At 46.8% G+C, this 16,895-nt stretch overlaps 1 protein-coding gene across 2 annotated transcripts in view; it reads right to left on the bottom strand.

The window, feature by feature from the left end:
- Window positions 1-10,543, bottom strand: part of adamts17 (ADAM metallopeptidase with thrombospondin type 1 motif, 17) — a 193,226-nt gene extending 182,683 nt beyond the window's left edge. For both annotated transcript variants that reach the window (XM_061735776.1, XM_061735787.1), the window contains exon 1: window positions 10,367-10,543. In XM_061735776.1, coding sequence (XP_061591760.1) covers window positions 10,367-10,427 — 61 coding nt within the window. In that variant the 5' untranslated portion in view covers window positions 10,428-10,543. The remainder of the gene's footprint in view (window positions 1-10,366) is intronic.
- Between the last annotated feature and the right edge of the window lie 6,352 nt (window positions 10,544-16,895).

Below are 16,895 nucleotides of genomic sequence, written 5' to 3'. Positions count from 1 at the left end.
AGCGGTTCTTACGCCTGGCCCAGCAAAGAGTTGGGGCTGGTGTAGCACCAGTTTTGAGAGCCAGGAGCCGGTGCTTAGGCTGTGTAAAACCAAAGAACTGGTGCTAAATCTGGCTCTAGCCCAGAACCAGCCCTGGAACCAGAACCAGCCCTGGAACCAGCTTGGTGTAAAAGGGGTATGTTTGGATGTCTGGTAGATAACTGCCCCTCCGACCACCTCAGTGTCTGCTCTCCACATCTCTTTAGTCATTCAATTCAATTCAATTTTATCTATATAGCGTCTATTATAACAGAAGTTGTCTCTAGGATCTTTCCAGAGACCCAGAACATAAACATAAACCCCCGAGCAATTATTACATAAACAATGGCAGGTAAAAACTCCCCTAGTGGGAGAAAAACCTTAAGCCAAACAGTGGCAAGAAAAACTCCCCTTTAGGAGGGAAGAAACCTGGACCAGGACCTGGATCATAAGGGGGTAGAAACCTGGACCAGGACCTGGATCTTAAGGGGGTAGAAACCTGGACCAGGACCTGGATCTTAAGGGGGTAGAAACCTGGACCAGGACCTGGATCATAAGGGGGTAGAAACCTGGACCAGGACCTGGATCATAAGGGGGGAAGAAACCTGGACCAGGACCTGGATCTTAAGGGGGGTAGAAACCTGGACCAGGACCTGGATCATAAGGGGGGAAGAAACCTGGACCAGGACCTGGATCTTAAGGGGGACCTTCCTGCCGGATATAAGTTGTATTTGACTTTCTTGGTATTGGTAATTAAACATTTTTACATTGTGCATAGTTAATGGATATCATCAATCCCTGATTTATACTCACCTCTGTTTCTGATTTACTCTAATCGAAAACCACAACTACAATTTATTTTATAACTTTAAAAGTAAGAATATAATTTGTAATCAAATTGGATTTGTAGTATTTACTAGGACTGATTTGACAACACAATTCTGAAGCATGAGTTTTGTTCAGGAAGGCGTTCCCTGGTCTTTTATAGAGGTTTTTATTGTTTTTATGCTTTTACTCCTGGTCTTTTATGTGGTCTGTTTTTTTCCCTTTGTTTATGTTAGCACTTTGAGATTATTTTATGAAAAGTGCTTTACAAATAAAATGTACCATAAAATGCTGAGTACGAGTTTTACTCTTTAGGAAAAGTCCAGAATCGGTACTGGTTCAGATCATCGGTACTGGTTCATCGGTACTGGTTCAGATCATCAGTACTGGTTCAGATCATCGGTACTGGTTCAGATCATCAGTACTGGTTCAGATCATCAGTACTGGTTCAGATCATCGGTACTGGTTCAGATCATCAGTACTGGTTCAGATCATCGGTACTGGTTCATCAGTACTGGTTCAGATCATCGGTACTGGTTCATCGGTACTGGTTCATCGGTACTGGTTCAGATCATCGGTACTGGTTCAGATCATCAGTACTGGTTCAGATCATCGGTACTGGTTCATCGGTACTGGTTCAGATCATCGGTACTGGTTCAGATCATCGGTACTGGTTCAGATCATCAGTACTGGTTCAGATCATCAGTACTGGTTCAGATCATCGGTACTGGTTCAGATCATCAGTACTGGTTCAGATCATCGGTACTGGTTCATCAGTACTGGTTCAGATCATCGGTACTGGTTCATCGGTACTGGTTCATCGGTACTGGTTCAGATCATCGGTACTGGTTCAGATCATCAGTACTGGTTCAGATCATCGGTACTGGTTCATCGGTACTGGTTCAGATCATCGGTACTGGTTCAGATCATCGGTACTGGTTCAGATCATCAGTACTGGTTCAGATCATCAGTACTGGTTCAGATCATCGGTACTGGTTCAGATCATCAGTACTGGTTCAGATCATCGGTACTGGTTCATCAGTACTGGTTCAGATCATCGGTACTGGTTCATCGGTACTGGTTCATCGGTACTGGTTCAGATCATCGGTACTGGTTCAGATCATCAGTACTGGTTCAGATCATCGGTACTGGTTCATCAGTACTGGTTCAGATCATCGGTACTGGTTCAGATCATCGGTACTGGTTCATCGGTACTGGTTCATCGGTACTGGTTCAGATCATCGGTACTGGTTCAGATCATCAGTACTGGTTCAGATCATCGGTACTGGTTCATCGGTACTGGTTCAGATCATCGGTACTGGTTCAGATCATCGGTACTGGTTCAGATCATCAGTACTGGTTCAGATCATCGGTACTGGTTCATCAGTACTGGTTCAGATCATCGGTACTGGTTCATCGGTACTGGTTCATCGGTACTGGTTCAGATCATCGGTACTGGTTCAGATCATCAGTACTGGTTCATCGGTACTGGTTCAGATCATCGGTACTGGTTCAGATCATCAGTACTGGTTCAGAGCATCGGTACTGGTTCATCGGTACTGGTTCAGATCATCGGTACTGGTTCAGATCATCAGTACTGGTTCAGATCATCAGTACTGGTTCAGATCATCGGTACTGGTTCAGATCATCGGTACTGGTTCATCGGTACTGGTTCAGATCATCGGTACTGGTTCAGATCATCAGTACTGGTTCAGATCATCAGTACTGGTTCAGATCATCGGTACTGGTTCAGATCATCAGTACTGGTTCAGATCATCGGTACTGGTTCAGATCATCGGTACTGGTTCAGATCATCAGTACTGGTTCAGATCATCGGTACTGGTTCAGATCATCAGTACTGGTTCAGATCATCAGTACTGGTTCAGATCATCGGTACTGGTTCAGATCATCAGTACTGGTTCAGATCATCGGTACTGGTTCATCAGTACTGGTTCAGATCATCGGTACTGGTTCAGATCATCGGTACTGGTTCATCAGTACTGGTTCAGATCATCAGTACTGGTTCAGATCATCAGTACTGGTTCATCGGTACTGGTTCAGATCATCGGTACTGGTTCAGATCATCAGTACTGGTTCATCGGTACTGGTTCAGATCATCGGTACTGGTTCAGATCATCAGTACTGGTTCAGATCATCAGTACTGGTTCAGATCATCAGTACTGGTTCATCGGTACTGGTTCAGATCATCGGTACTGGTTCAGATCATCAGTACTGGTTCAGATCATCAGTACTGGTTCAGATCATCGGTACTGGTTCATCAGTACTGGTTCAGATCATCGGTACTGGTTCATCGGTACTGGTTCATCGGTACTGGTTCAGATCATCGGTACTGGTTCAGATCATCAGTACTGGTTCATCGGTACTGGTTCATCGGTACTGGTTCAGATCATCGGTACTGGTTCATCAGTACTGGTTCAGATCATCGGTACTGGTTCAGATCATCGGTACTGGTTCATCGGTACTGGTTCAGATCATCAGTACTGGTTCATCGGTACTGGTTCAGATCATCAGTACTGGTTCATCGGTACTGGTTCAGATCATCGGTACTGGTTCAGATCATCAGTACTGGTTCAGATCATCAGTACTGGTTCATCAGTACTGGTTCAGATCATCGGTACTGGTTCAGATCATCGGTACTGGTTCATCGGTACTGGTTCATCAGTACTGGTTCAGAGCATCGGTACTGGTTCATCGGTACTGGTTCAGATCATCGGTACTGGTTCATCTGTACTGGTTCAGATCATCGGTACTGGTTCAGATCATCGGTACTGGTTCAGATCATCGGTACTGGTTCATCGGTACTGGTTCAGATCATCGGTACTGGTTCAGATCATCGGTACTGGTTCAGATCATCGGTACTAGTTCGGATCATCGGTACTGGTTCAGATCATCAGTACTGGTTCAGATCATCGGTACTGGTTCAGATCATCAGTACTGGTTCAGATCATCGGTACTGGTTCATCGGTACTGGTTCAGATCATCAGTACTGGTTCAGATCATCGGTACTGGTTCATCGGTACTGGTTCATCAGTACTGGTTCGGATCATCGGTACTGGTTCATCAGTACTGGTTCAGATCATCGGTACTGGTTCATCGGTACTGGTTCATCTGTACTGGTTCGGATCATCGGTACTGGTTCAGATCATCGGTACTGGTTCATCGGTACTGGTTCGGATCACCGGTACTGGATCATCGGTACTGGTTCAGATCATCGGTACTGGTTCAGATCATCGGTACTAGTTCGGATCATCGGTACTGGTTCAGATCATCAGTACTGGTTCAGATCACCGGTACTAGTTCGGATCATCGGTACTGGTTCAGATCATCAGTACTGGTTCGGATCATCGGTACTGGTTCATCGGTACTGGTTCGGATCATCGGTACTGGTTCAGATCATCGGTACTGATTCATCGGTACTGGTTCAGAGCATCTGTACTGGTTCAGATCATCGGTACTGGTTCGGATCACCGGTACTGGTTCAGATCACCGGTACTGGTTCATCGGTACTGGTTCAGATCATCGGTACTGGTTCAGGTCATCGGTACTGGTTCAGGTCATCGGTACTGGTTCATCGGTACTGGTTCAGATCATCGGTACTGGTTCAGATCATCAGTACTGGTTCAGATCATCGGTACTGGTTCAGAGCATCAGTACTGGTTCAGATCATCGGTACTGGTTCGGATCATCGGTACTGGTTCATCAGTACTGGTTCAGATCATCAGTACTGGTTCATCGGTACTGGTTCATCGGTACTGGTTCAGATCATCGGTACTGGTTCAGATCATCGGTACTGGTTCAGATCATCGGTACTGGTTCATCAGTACTGGTTCAGATCATCGGTACTGGTTCAGATCATCGGTACTGGTTCAGATCATCAGTACTGGTTCAGATCATCGGTACTGGTTCATCAGTACTGGTTCAGATCATCAGTACTGGTTCAGATCATCAGTACTGGTTCAGATCATCGGTACTGGTTCAGATCATCAGTACTGGTTCAGATCATCGGTACTGGTTCATCAGTACTGGTTCAGATCATCGGTACTGGTTCAGATCATCAGTACTGGTTCAGATCATCGGTACTGGTTCATCAGTACTGGTTCAGATCATCAGTACTGGTTCAGATCATCAGTACTGGTTCAGATCATCAGTACTGGTTCAGATCATCGGTACTGGTTCAGATCATCAGTACTGGTTCATCGGTACTGGTTCAGATCATCGGTACTGGTTCAGATCATCAGTACTGGTTCAGATCATCAGTACTGGTTCAGATCATCAGTACTGGTTCATCGGTACTGGTTCAGATCATCGGTACTGGTTCAGATCATCAGTACTGGTTCAGATCATCAGTACTGGTTCAGATCATCGGTACTGGTTCATCAGTACTGGTTCAGATCATCGGTACTGGTTCATCGGTACTGGTTCATCGGTACTGGTTCAGATCATCGGTACTGGTTCAGATCATCAGTACTGGTTCATCGGTACTGGTTCATCGGTACTGGTTCAGATCATCGGTACTGGTTCATCAGTACTGGTTCAGATCATCGGTACTGGTTCAGATCATCGGTACTGGTTCATCGGTACTGGTTCAGATCATCAGTACTGGTTCATCGGTACTGGTTCAGATCATCAGTACTGGTTCATCGGTACTGGTTCAGATCATCGGTACTGGTTCAGATCATCAGTACTGGTTCAGATCATCAGTACTGGTTCAGATCATCGGTACTGGTTCAGATCATCGGTACTGGTTCATCGGTACTGGTTCAGATCATCAGTACTGGTTCATCGGTACTGGTTCAGATCATCAGTACTGGTTCATCGGTACTGGTTCAGATCATCGGTACTGGTTCAGATCATCAGTACTGGTTCAGATCATCAGTACTGGTTCAGATCATCGGTACTGGTTCAGATCATCGGTACTGGTTCATCGGTACTGGTTCATCAGTACTGGTTCAGAGCATCGGTACTGGTTCATCGGTACTGGTTCAGATCATCGGTACTGGTTCAGATCATCGGTACTGGTTCAGATCATCGGTACTGGTTCATCGGTACTGGTTCAGATCATCGGTACTGGTTCAGATCATCAGTACTGGTTCAGATCATCAGTACTGGTTCAGATCATCGGTACTGGTTCAGATCATCGGTACTGGTTCATCGGTACTGGTTCAGATCATCAGTACTGGTTCAGATCATCGGTACTGGTTCATCGGTACTGGTTCAGATCATCAGTACTGGTTCAGATCATCAGTACTGGTTCATCGGTACTGGTTCAGATCATCGGTACTGGTTCAGATCATCAGTACTGGTTCATCGGTACTGGTTCAGATCATCGGTACTGGTTCAGATCATCAGTACTGGTTCAGATCATCAGTACTGGTTCAGATCATCAGTACTGGTTCATCGGTACTGGTTCAGATCATCGGTACTGGTTCAGATCATCAGTACTGGTTCAGATCATCAGTACTGGTTCAGATCATCGGTACTGGTTCATCAGTACTGGTTCAGATCATCGGTACTGGTTCATCGGTACTGGTTCATCGGTACTGGTTCAGATCATCGGTACTGGTTCAGATCATCAGTACTGGTTCATCGGTACTGGTTCATCGGTACTGGTTCAGATCATCGGTACTGGTTCATCAGTACTGGTTCAGATCATCGGTACTGGTTCAGATCATCGGTACTGGTTCATCGGTACTGGTTCAGATCATCAGTACTGGTTCATCGGTACTGGTTCAGATCATCGGTACTGGTTCAGATCATCAGTACTGGTTCAGATCATCAGTACTGGTTCAGATCATCGGTACTGGTTCAGATCATCGGTACTGGTTCATCGGTACTGGTTCAGATCATCAGTACTGGTTCAGATCATCGGTACTGGTTCATCGGTACTGGTTCAGATCATCAGTACTGGTTCAGATCATCAGTACTGGTTCAGATCATCAGTACTGGTTCAGATCATCGGTACTGGTTCAGATCATCAGTACTGGTTCATCGGTACTGGTTCAGATCATCGGTACTGGTTCAGATCATCAGTACTGGTTCAGATCATCAGTACTGGTTCAGATCATCAGTACTGGTTCATCGGTACTGGTTCAGATCATCGGTACTGGTTCAGATCATCAGTACTGGTTCAGATCATCAGTACTGGTTCAGATCATCGGTACTGGTTCATCAGTACTGGTTCAGATCATCGGTACTGGTTCATCGGTACTGGTTCATCGGTACTGGTTCAGATCATCGGTACTGGTTCAGATCATCAGTACTGGTTCATCGGTACTGGTTCATCGGTACTGGTTCAGATCATCGGTACTGGTTCATCAGTACTGGTTCAGATCATCGGTACTGGTTCAGATCATCGGTACTGGTTCATCGGTACTGGTTCAGATCATCAGTACTGGTTCATCGGTACTGGTTCAGATCATCAGTACTGGTTCATCGGTACTGGTTCAGATCATCGGTACTGGTTCAGATCATCAGTACTGGTTCAGATCATCAGTACTGGTTCAGATCATCGGTACTGGTTCAGATCATCGGTACTGGTTCATCGGTACTGGTTCAGATCATCAGTACTGGTTCATCGGTACTGGTTCAGATCATCAGTACTGGTTCATCGGTACTGGTTCAGATCATCGGTACTGGTTCAGATCATCAGTACTGGTTCAGATCATCAGTACTGGTTCAGATCATCGGTACTGGTTCAGATCATCGGTACTGGTTCATCGGTACTGGTTCATCAGTACTGGTTCAGAGCATCGGTACTGGTTCATCGGTACTGGTTCAGATCATCGGTACTGGTTCATCTGTACTGGTTCAGATCATCGGTACTGGTTCAGATCATCGGTACTGGTTCAGATCATCGGTACTGGTTCATCGGTACTGGTTCAGATCATCGGTACTGGTTCAGATCATCAGTACTGGTTCAGATCATCAGTACTGGTTCAGATCATCGGTACTGGTTCAGATCATCGGTACTGGTTCATCGGTACTGGTTCAGATCATCGGTACTGGTTCAGATCATCGGTACTGGTTCAGATCATCAGTACTGGTTCAGATCATCGGTACTGGTTCATCGGTACTGGTTCAGATCATCAGTACTGGTTCAGATCATCGGTACTGGTTCATCGGTACTGGTTCATCAGTACTGGTTCGGATCATCGGTACTGGTTCATCAGTACTGGTTCAGATCATCGGTACTGGTTCATCAGTACTGGTTCAGATCATCGGTACTGGTTCATCGGTACTGGTTCATCTGTACTGGTTCGGATCATCGGTACTGGTTCAGATCATCGGTACTGGTTCATCGGTACTGGTTCATCGGTACTGGTTCGGATCATCGGTACTGGTTCAGATCATCGGTACTGGTTCATCAGTACTGGTTCGGATCACCGGTACTGGATCATCGGTACTGGTTCAGATCATCGGTACTGGTTCAGATCATCGGTACTAGTTCGGATCATCGGTACTGGTTCAGATCACCGGTACTAGTTCGGATCATCGGTACTGGTTCAGATCATCAGTACTGGTTCATCGGTACTGGTTCATCGGTACTGGTTCGGATCATCGGTACTGGTTCAGATCATCGGTACTGATTCATCGGTACTGGTTCAGAGCATCTGTACTGGTTCAGATCATCGGTACTGGTTCGGATCACCGGTACTGGTTCAGATCACCGGTACTGGTTCATCGGTACTGGTTCAGATCATCGGTACTGGTTCAGGTCATCGGTACTGGTTCAGGTCATCGGTACTGGTTCATCGGTACTGGTTCAGATCATCGGTACTGGTTCAGATCATCAGTACTGGTTCAGATCATCGGTACTGGTTCATCGGTACTGGTTCAGGTCATCGGTACTGGTTCATCGGTACTGGTTCAGAGCATCAGTACTGGTTCAGATCATCGGTACTGGTTCGGATCATCGGTACTGGTTCATCAGTACTGGTTCAGATCATCGGTACTGGTTCAGAGCATTGGTACTGGTTCATCGGTACTGGTTCGGATCATCGGTACTGGTTCAGATCATCGGTACTGGTTCATCGGTACTGGTTCGGATCATCGGTACTGGTTCAGATCATCGGTACTGGTTCATCAGTACTGGTTCAGATCATCGGTACTGGTTCATCAGTACTGGTTCGGATCATCGGTACTGGTTCAGATCATCGGTACTGGTTCAGATCATCAGTACTGGTTCAGATCATCAGTACTGATTCAGATCATCGGTACTGGTTCGGATCATCAGTACTGGTTCAGATCATCAGTACTGGTTCATTGGTACTGGTTCAGATCATCAGTACTGGTTCAGATCATCAGTACTGGTTCATTGGTACTGGTTCATCAGTACTGGTTCGGATCATCAGTACTGGTTCAGATCATCGGTACTGGTTCAGATCATCAGTACTGGTTCATCGGTACTGGTTCAGATCATCAGTACTGGTTCATCGGTACTGGTTCATCGGTACTGGTTCATCAGTACTGGTTCATCAGTACTGGTTCAGATCATCAGTACTGGTTCAGATCATCGGTACTGGTTCAGATCATCGGTACTGGTTCATCAGTACTGGTTCAGATCATCAGTACTGGTTCATCGGTACTGGTTCATCGGTACTGGTTCATCAGTACTGGTTCATCAGTACTGGTTCAGATCATCAGTACTGGTTCAGATCATCGGTACTGGTTCAGATCATCAGTACTGGTTCATCGGTACTGGTTCAGATCATCAGTACTGGTTCATCGGTACTGGTTCAGAGCATCGGTACTGGTTCATCAGTACTGGTTCAGATCATCAGTACTGGTTCATCGGTACTGGTTCATCGGTACTGGTTCATCGGTACTGGTTCAGATCATCGGTACTGGTTCAGATCATCGGTACTGGTTCATCGGTACTGGTTCATCGGTACTGGTTCATCGGTACTGGTTCGGATCATCGGTACTTATCTTATTATTTTATTGATTTAATTTGCCTGAAGATGATTATTTTGTACTTTTGTCTGTTTGAACGGTTGTGTTAAAAAAATAAATCAGACGTTACTCAACAGTTACTCAGTACTTGAGTAGTTTTTTCAAGTACTTTTTTACTTTTACTCAAGTAATTATTTGAATGACTACTTTTTACTTCTACTTCAGTCATATTATTCTGAAGTAACAGTACTTTTACTTGAGTACAATTTTTGGCTCCTCTACCAGCTCTGAGTTTACAGCAGCAACTAGTTCTTGTACAGTAAGTACAGCAACATGTTTCCATCATCGCTGCGTGATCCTGCAGACCCGACACGTCTCCACTTGGACGGCTGCTCGCCGGACCGGGACCGAACCCCGGGGAACGGAACCGGGCCGGAACTCCCTCCACGGCCCCGATCAGGCCATTCCTGCACGATCCCCGTCCAGGGGACGAGAGAAAGCCGCCCCCGGCCCCGGCCCCGGCCCCGGCCCGGCGACATGCAGTTACATGTATGTGAGTGAGAGAACGGCTGGATCAGCTGACCGGTCGACCCGCGGAGCTCACACTTACCAGTCAGACCGAAGCAGAGCAGGGACAGCAGCAGGGGGGGGACACGGCCAGGACACATCATAAAGTCAAGCCTGGTTAAAAAAAAACCCTAAAAATAACGGGATAACGGTTGATTTTACTCTTCACAACGCACTGTTATTTTAAAGGGCAGCTTTTCCTCATGTAGGAGCATAACAATGGTTTGGTAACCGGTCTGCGACTGGAGCCGAGGCCACGCCCACAGCACCCGAGGCCACGCCCACAACAACGGACGATACGCCCACATCGCCCGTGTCCCCACCCACAGCACAGAAAGACACGCCCACAGCACCGGACGATACGCCCACATCGCCCCAGGCCCCGCCCACAGCACATGAGGCCACGCCCAGATCAGTGGATAAAACAGAGTGGCGACAACTTTTGATCTCGCCGCCAGAGCGGTCACGTGGTTCATTGTTAGTCTATGGGACAGACAGCAGTGAACTCGCTTTTGAACGCTAAATAAAAATAAAATAATCCGTACACAGGTACATTTACAACTGCTATTGAATCCCTGTGAATACATCAATGTCAGTTACGTGTATTGAATGGCTGGATGAAAACTAAAAGCGTCATTTGACAAGCTTTTCTGTGTTATTTTGTGGGAAGGAAAACTTCGCTTCATGGATTGCAGATAAATTAGCAACTGAACTGTAATCTGGTGCAATGCATCTCTTGTGTAGCTACATGAGATTAATGTAAGCGATTTATTAATACTCCCTTACATTGGACAATGATAAATGTCGGTTTTCAGTTAAATATTTGATGATCCAGATCTATTTATCTGCAGTACGATGCTGCAGATGTTTATCAGTCTGTGGTCAGTGTGTTTCATGCTGCATCTGCTGGGGAGGAATCACACACAAATACAGTCTGATGTATTTAAATGATGAATGTGACAATAACAGCAAGTGTCTGTCTGTGAGAACAAGTAAAATAATTCAAAGACAATGTATGAAGGCTCTTAAATCACAGAAACATATGTTTGGCATTACGGAAGAACAATTTTATTTAACAGAGACTGTATTCCAGCATTAGGACAGCAGAACAAAGGTGGGGCTACGAAATGCCTTACATTTCTTACAGTTAAACACAAGCTCCTTTTACACACTTACAGAGAATATGAGCATATATTTTATTAGAATACTCTGAAAAGTGCCTGAGGCCACGCCCTGCTCATCAGTGCAGCGACAATTTGAAAAAAAGAGGCGTATCTGGTGTAAAAGTTGGCTTTGTACAATATCCTCTAGCAATATCATCTGTTCACATCAACCAAACAAGTGGGAAACAGAAAGAAGAGTGAGAAAAAGTCATCTAGCATCTGAGCATTCAGTTTGTTTTTTTTACATTTTTTATTGTATGTAGAACAGTGATCATACCATGGTTGGCTGTGCAGCATTTGGGTGTACCAACCGGTCAGAGGGAGGTCATCGGATGTATGGTTCCCCCGAGGACACGGACCAACGGAAAAGATGGCTGGTTATGGTCGGCAGAGAAAATTTTGAAATTGCAATAGCAGAAAAAATTGTCAGGTAAATAATGTTGACATGGTGACAAGACAGTTGCTTATTAACATTTCTAAGGGCATCACACTACTGAGCATACACAATAATGACATTTCAATTATATTTAAAGTATAAAGTAATATTTAAATATTAATTATAATAATTAATTAATATTACAAAGTCAATATTCACAAAAATATTCACAAAGCCTAACATGGAAAGAAAGAAACCAAGGACCGTAACGTCGCCCGGATCGGCGTTAACGGGGCCCCGCCTTGGAGCCAGGCCTGGGGTTGGGGCTCGTTGGCGAGCGCCTGGTGGCCGGGTCTTTGCCCGTGGGACCCGGCCGGGCTCAGCCCGAAACGGCGACGTGGGCCCGCCTTCCTGTAGGCCCACCACCCGCAGGAAGGTCCGTGAGAGGCCGGTGCATTGTGGACTGGGAGGCAGTCGTGGCGGGGTGGCTCGACGACCCAATCCCTGGACCAAAACCCTCAAAGTGGGGACATGGAATGTCACCTCGCTGGGGGGGAAGGAGCCGGAGCTTGTGCGTGAGGTTGAGAGATACCGGCTAGAGATAGTCGGGCTCACCTCCACACATAGCTTGGGCTCTGGAACCCAGCTCCTTGAAGGGGGCTGGACCCTCCACTACTCTGGAGTTGCCCAGGGTGAGAGCTTGGTTATAGCCTCCCAGCTCAGTCGCCATGTGTTGGAGTTCACCCCGGTGAACGAGAGGGTCGTTTCCCTGTGCCTTCGGGTCGGGAAAAGGTCTCTCACTGTTGTTTGTGCCTACGGGCCGAACAGCAGTGGGGAGTACCCGGCCTTCTTGGAGTCCCTGGGAGGAGTACTTGATAGTGCTCCAACTGGGGACTCCATTGTTCTACTGGGGGACTTCAACGCTCACGTGGGCAATGACAGTGATACCTGGAGAGGCGTGATTGGGAGGAACGGCCTCCTCGATCTGAACCCGAGCGGTGTTTTGTTGTTGGACTTCTGTGCTAGTCGCAGTTTGTCCATAACGAACACCATGTTCAAGCATAAGGGTGTCCATCAGTGCACGTGGCACCAGGACACCCTAGGCCGGAGGTCAATGATCGACTTTGTTGTCGTTTCATCTGGCCTTCGGCCGCATGTCTTGGACACTCGGGTGAAGAGAGGGGCTGAGCTGTCAACTGATCACCACCTGGTGGTGAGTTGGATGCGCTGGCGGAGGAGGAGGTTGGACAGACCGGGCAGACCCAAACGGATTGTGAGGGTCTGTTGGGAACGTCTGGCCGAGCCCTCTGTCAGGGACATCTTCAACTCCCACCTCCGAGGGAGCTTCTCTTGGATCCCGGGGGAGGTGGGGGACATTGAGTCCGAGTGGACCATGTTCTCTGCCTCCATTGTCGACGCGGTGGTTCGAAGTTGTGGAAGTAAGGTCTCCGGTGCCTGTCGTGGCGGCAATCCTAGAAACCGGTGGTGGACAACGGAAGTACAGGATGCCGTCAGACTGAAGGACGAGTCCTACCGGGCTATGTTGGCCGATGGGACTCCTGACGCAGTAGATAGGTACCGGCAGGCCAAGCGAGCCGCGGCTCGGGCAGTCCTGGAGGCAAAAACTCGGGTCTGGGAGGAGTTCGGGGAGGCCATGGAGGAAGACTTTCGGTCGGCCTCGAGGAAATTCTGGAGGACCGTTCGGCGCCTCAGAAGAGGGAAGCAGTACTCTGCCGGCACCGTTAATGGTGCGGGTGGGGAGCTGTTGACCTCGACTGGGGACATTGTCGGACGGTGGAAGGAATACTTCGAGGATCTCCTCAACCCGACTGACATGCCTTCCACTGTGGAAGCAGAGGGTGGGGACTCTGGGGCGTGCTCATCCATCACCCAAGCCGAGGTCACTGAGGTGGTTCGTAAAGTCCTCAGTGGCAGGGCACCGGGGGTGGATGAGATTCGCCCTGAGTACCTCAAGTCTCTGGATGTCGTGGGGCTGTCTTGGTTGACACGCCTCTTCGACAACGCATGGAGGAAGGGGACAGTACCGCTGGAGTGGCAAACCGGGGTGGTGGTCCCTCTGTTTAAAAAGGGGGACCAGAGATTGTGTTCCAACTATAGGGGGATCACACTTCTCCGCCTCCCTGGGAAAGTCTACGCCAGGGTACTGGAGAGGAGATTACGGCCGATAGTTGAACCTCGGATTCAGGAGGAACAATGCGGTTTTCGTCCCGGTCGCGGAACACTGGACCAGCTCTATACCCTCCGCAGGGTGCTCGAGGGTTCATGGGAATTTGCCCAACCAGTCTACATGTGCTTTGTGGATCTGGAGAAGACATTTGACCGTGTCCCTCGTGCCATTCTGTGGGGGATGCTGAGTGAGTATGGAGTCCGGGGCCCTCTACTAAGGGCTGTCCGGTCTCTGTATGATCGAAGCAGGAGTTTGGTTCGCATTGCCGGCAGTAGATCAGACTTGTTCCCGGTGCATGTTGGACTCCGGCAGGGCTGCCCTTTGTCACCGGTCCTGTTCATAATTTTTATGGACAGGATTTCTAGGCGCAGCCAGGGGCCAGAGGGGATCCGGTTTGGGAACCACAGGATTTCATCTCTGCTTTTTGCGGATGATGTTGTCCTGTTGGCTTCTTCGGACCGGGACCTTCAGCATGTGCTGGGGCGGTTTGAGGCCGAGTGCGACGCGGCAGGGATGAGGATCAGCACCTCCAAATCTGAGGCCATGGTTCTCCATCGGAAAAGGGTGGCATGCCTTCTCCGGGTGGGTGGAGAAGTCCTGCCTCAGGTGGAGGAGTTCAAGTATCTCGGGATCTTGTTCACGAGTGAGGGAACGATGGAGCGTGAGATTGACAGACGGATCGGTGCGGCGTCCACAGTTATGCGGTCGATGTACCGGTGAAGAGGTGAGCTGAGCCGAAAGGCGAAGCTCTTGATTTACCGGTCAATCTACGCCCCTACCCTCACCTATGGCCATGAACTTTGGGTAGTGACCGAAAGGACAAGATCGCGGATACAAGCGGACGAGATGAGTTTCCTCCGCAGGGTGGCTGGACGCTCCCTTAGAGATAGGGTGAGGAGTTCGGTCACCCGGGAGGAGCTCGGAGTCGAGCCGCTACTCCTTCACATTGAGAGGAGTCAGCTGAGGTGGCTTGGGCATCTGTACCGGATGCCTTCTGGACGCCTCCCTAGGTAAAAGACTGTTGGTTGGTTTTGCAACACTGTTTTTTTTAAACTCACAAAACGTTTCCACCCAGACACCCGCTTATTTTTACAAAATTGAGGTGGAACTTCCCCAGACAATCATTTTGAAATATTAGAGTTTGGAAACGAGACTAGTTATAACCACATCACCAATGTGGAAAAATTAATTAGTATATTCAAAGATTCAATATGTAAATTTTGATCAGAATTTTGAGGTAAAACATTACAAAATCATGTGCAATTATCAGAAATATGTTTAGAAAGAAGAGTTTAAATGTTATGTCAAAGACATTTACCAATTGAAGATGCAAAAGGCACCAAATACAAGCGCAACAGTAAAAGTTGGTGGCGAAGTGCAAATATGCGGCCTCCAGCAGGGAGCAGGGTGCGGATTTTTATTTTAAAAGTTGTACCAGCGCTCCTGCTCCATCCCGCTCCAATTTAGCTCCAGGGCCACCCATACCTGACCTACAACCAGCTTGTTTTCTAGCTGGATCTGTTTGTTATCGAAAAGTATGTAATTGATTAAATTATTATTCAAACTGTGGGAGGGAAGAGATCTGAAACAGAACTCATACTGGAATCTGACGATGCCAGGTTTGGGTTTAAGTGTACAACGCTGCTTTTTTGGACAGGTCTGTGAGCAAGGAGCAAGAAAATTCTCACCTGCTCTGTTTCCCTCACATGCTCTGGTCCACCATCCTAATGTGGAGATCTATACTGTATTTTTTAGCCTGGTATTTGGCTGTACTTTGTGTGTATAAAAAGAGTTAAAAACTGCAAGATCTAACTGCTGTCTGAGCGTCGATCAGCTGAGCCAGAGCACAATGGGTGGGGCACTACACAGCTGTAGCAGCATATGTGTATGTTTTATAACATCGGCAAGAAAAAAAAACATTGTTGATTGTCTTCTCAATCGCAGTGAAACGATTGGATTGCCGATCGACAGAAGCCAAGTTGAAACAGCAGCCCATCATTTATAATGTTCATGCTTATAGTGATGAAAAACAGAATGGGACAGAATCATTCCTATAGAAACTCTTACATTTGGCTATAGTAATCATCCATTCCATGGAAATCTTGCATTTTACTTTGTCTAATCAGATTTGTCAACTTTATTCCTGCTAACATTATAAATTTATCTAACACAAGGTTAATAATCTTGTTTCTTGTTCTGTCATTTTCCCCAAAACACAGTATGGAAGGGGCAGGATGGCTGGGGGCTGGAAGCGGAGGAAGTGGGTGTTCGGGATGCTGGGGGTGCAAAGCACGCGGAGGCGGCCAGGGCGAAGACATCCAGGGAAGCGGTGCTTCGCTTGGTGGAGAAGAGGGGGAGGAGAGAACTGGTGCCACTCATAGCTCATCATGTCAAAAGGGAGCAGACATTTCCAGGGAGGATAAACAGAGGGTAGCCTATCATACTGTGTTATTGTATTATGTTACTAAATAATGTTTGTTCAAAGATCTCCTCTGTGCAAATTGTTGTTACGTATCTGTTATCACAGATGTGTGTATATATATATATATATATATATATATATATGTATATATATATATATATATATATATATATATATATATATATATATATATATATATATATATATATATATATATATATATATATATATATAAGATGTATACATATAACAAATGTTATCTGTTATCTGTTTTATTTTGTTTTAAAGGAGACCTATTATGGCATTTAATGTATATTTTAAACAGGCCTTGAATGTCTTAAAAACAATCTAAAGCTTGTTTTTTCTACATAAATCATAAATCCAGCCTGTGGGCCCTGTCACTAGTTTTACCGCTTCTAACCT

This window comes from Cololabis saira, chromosome 2 (genome assembly GCF_033807715.1).
Source record: "Cololabis saira isolate AMF1-May2022 chromosome 2, fColSai1.1, whole genome shotgun sequence".
Lineage (NCBI taxonomy): Eukaryota > Metazoa > Chordata > Actinopteri > Beloniformes > Belonidae > Cololabis > Cololabis saira.
This window is presented reverse-complemented; position numbering and strand designations above follow the sequence as displayed.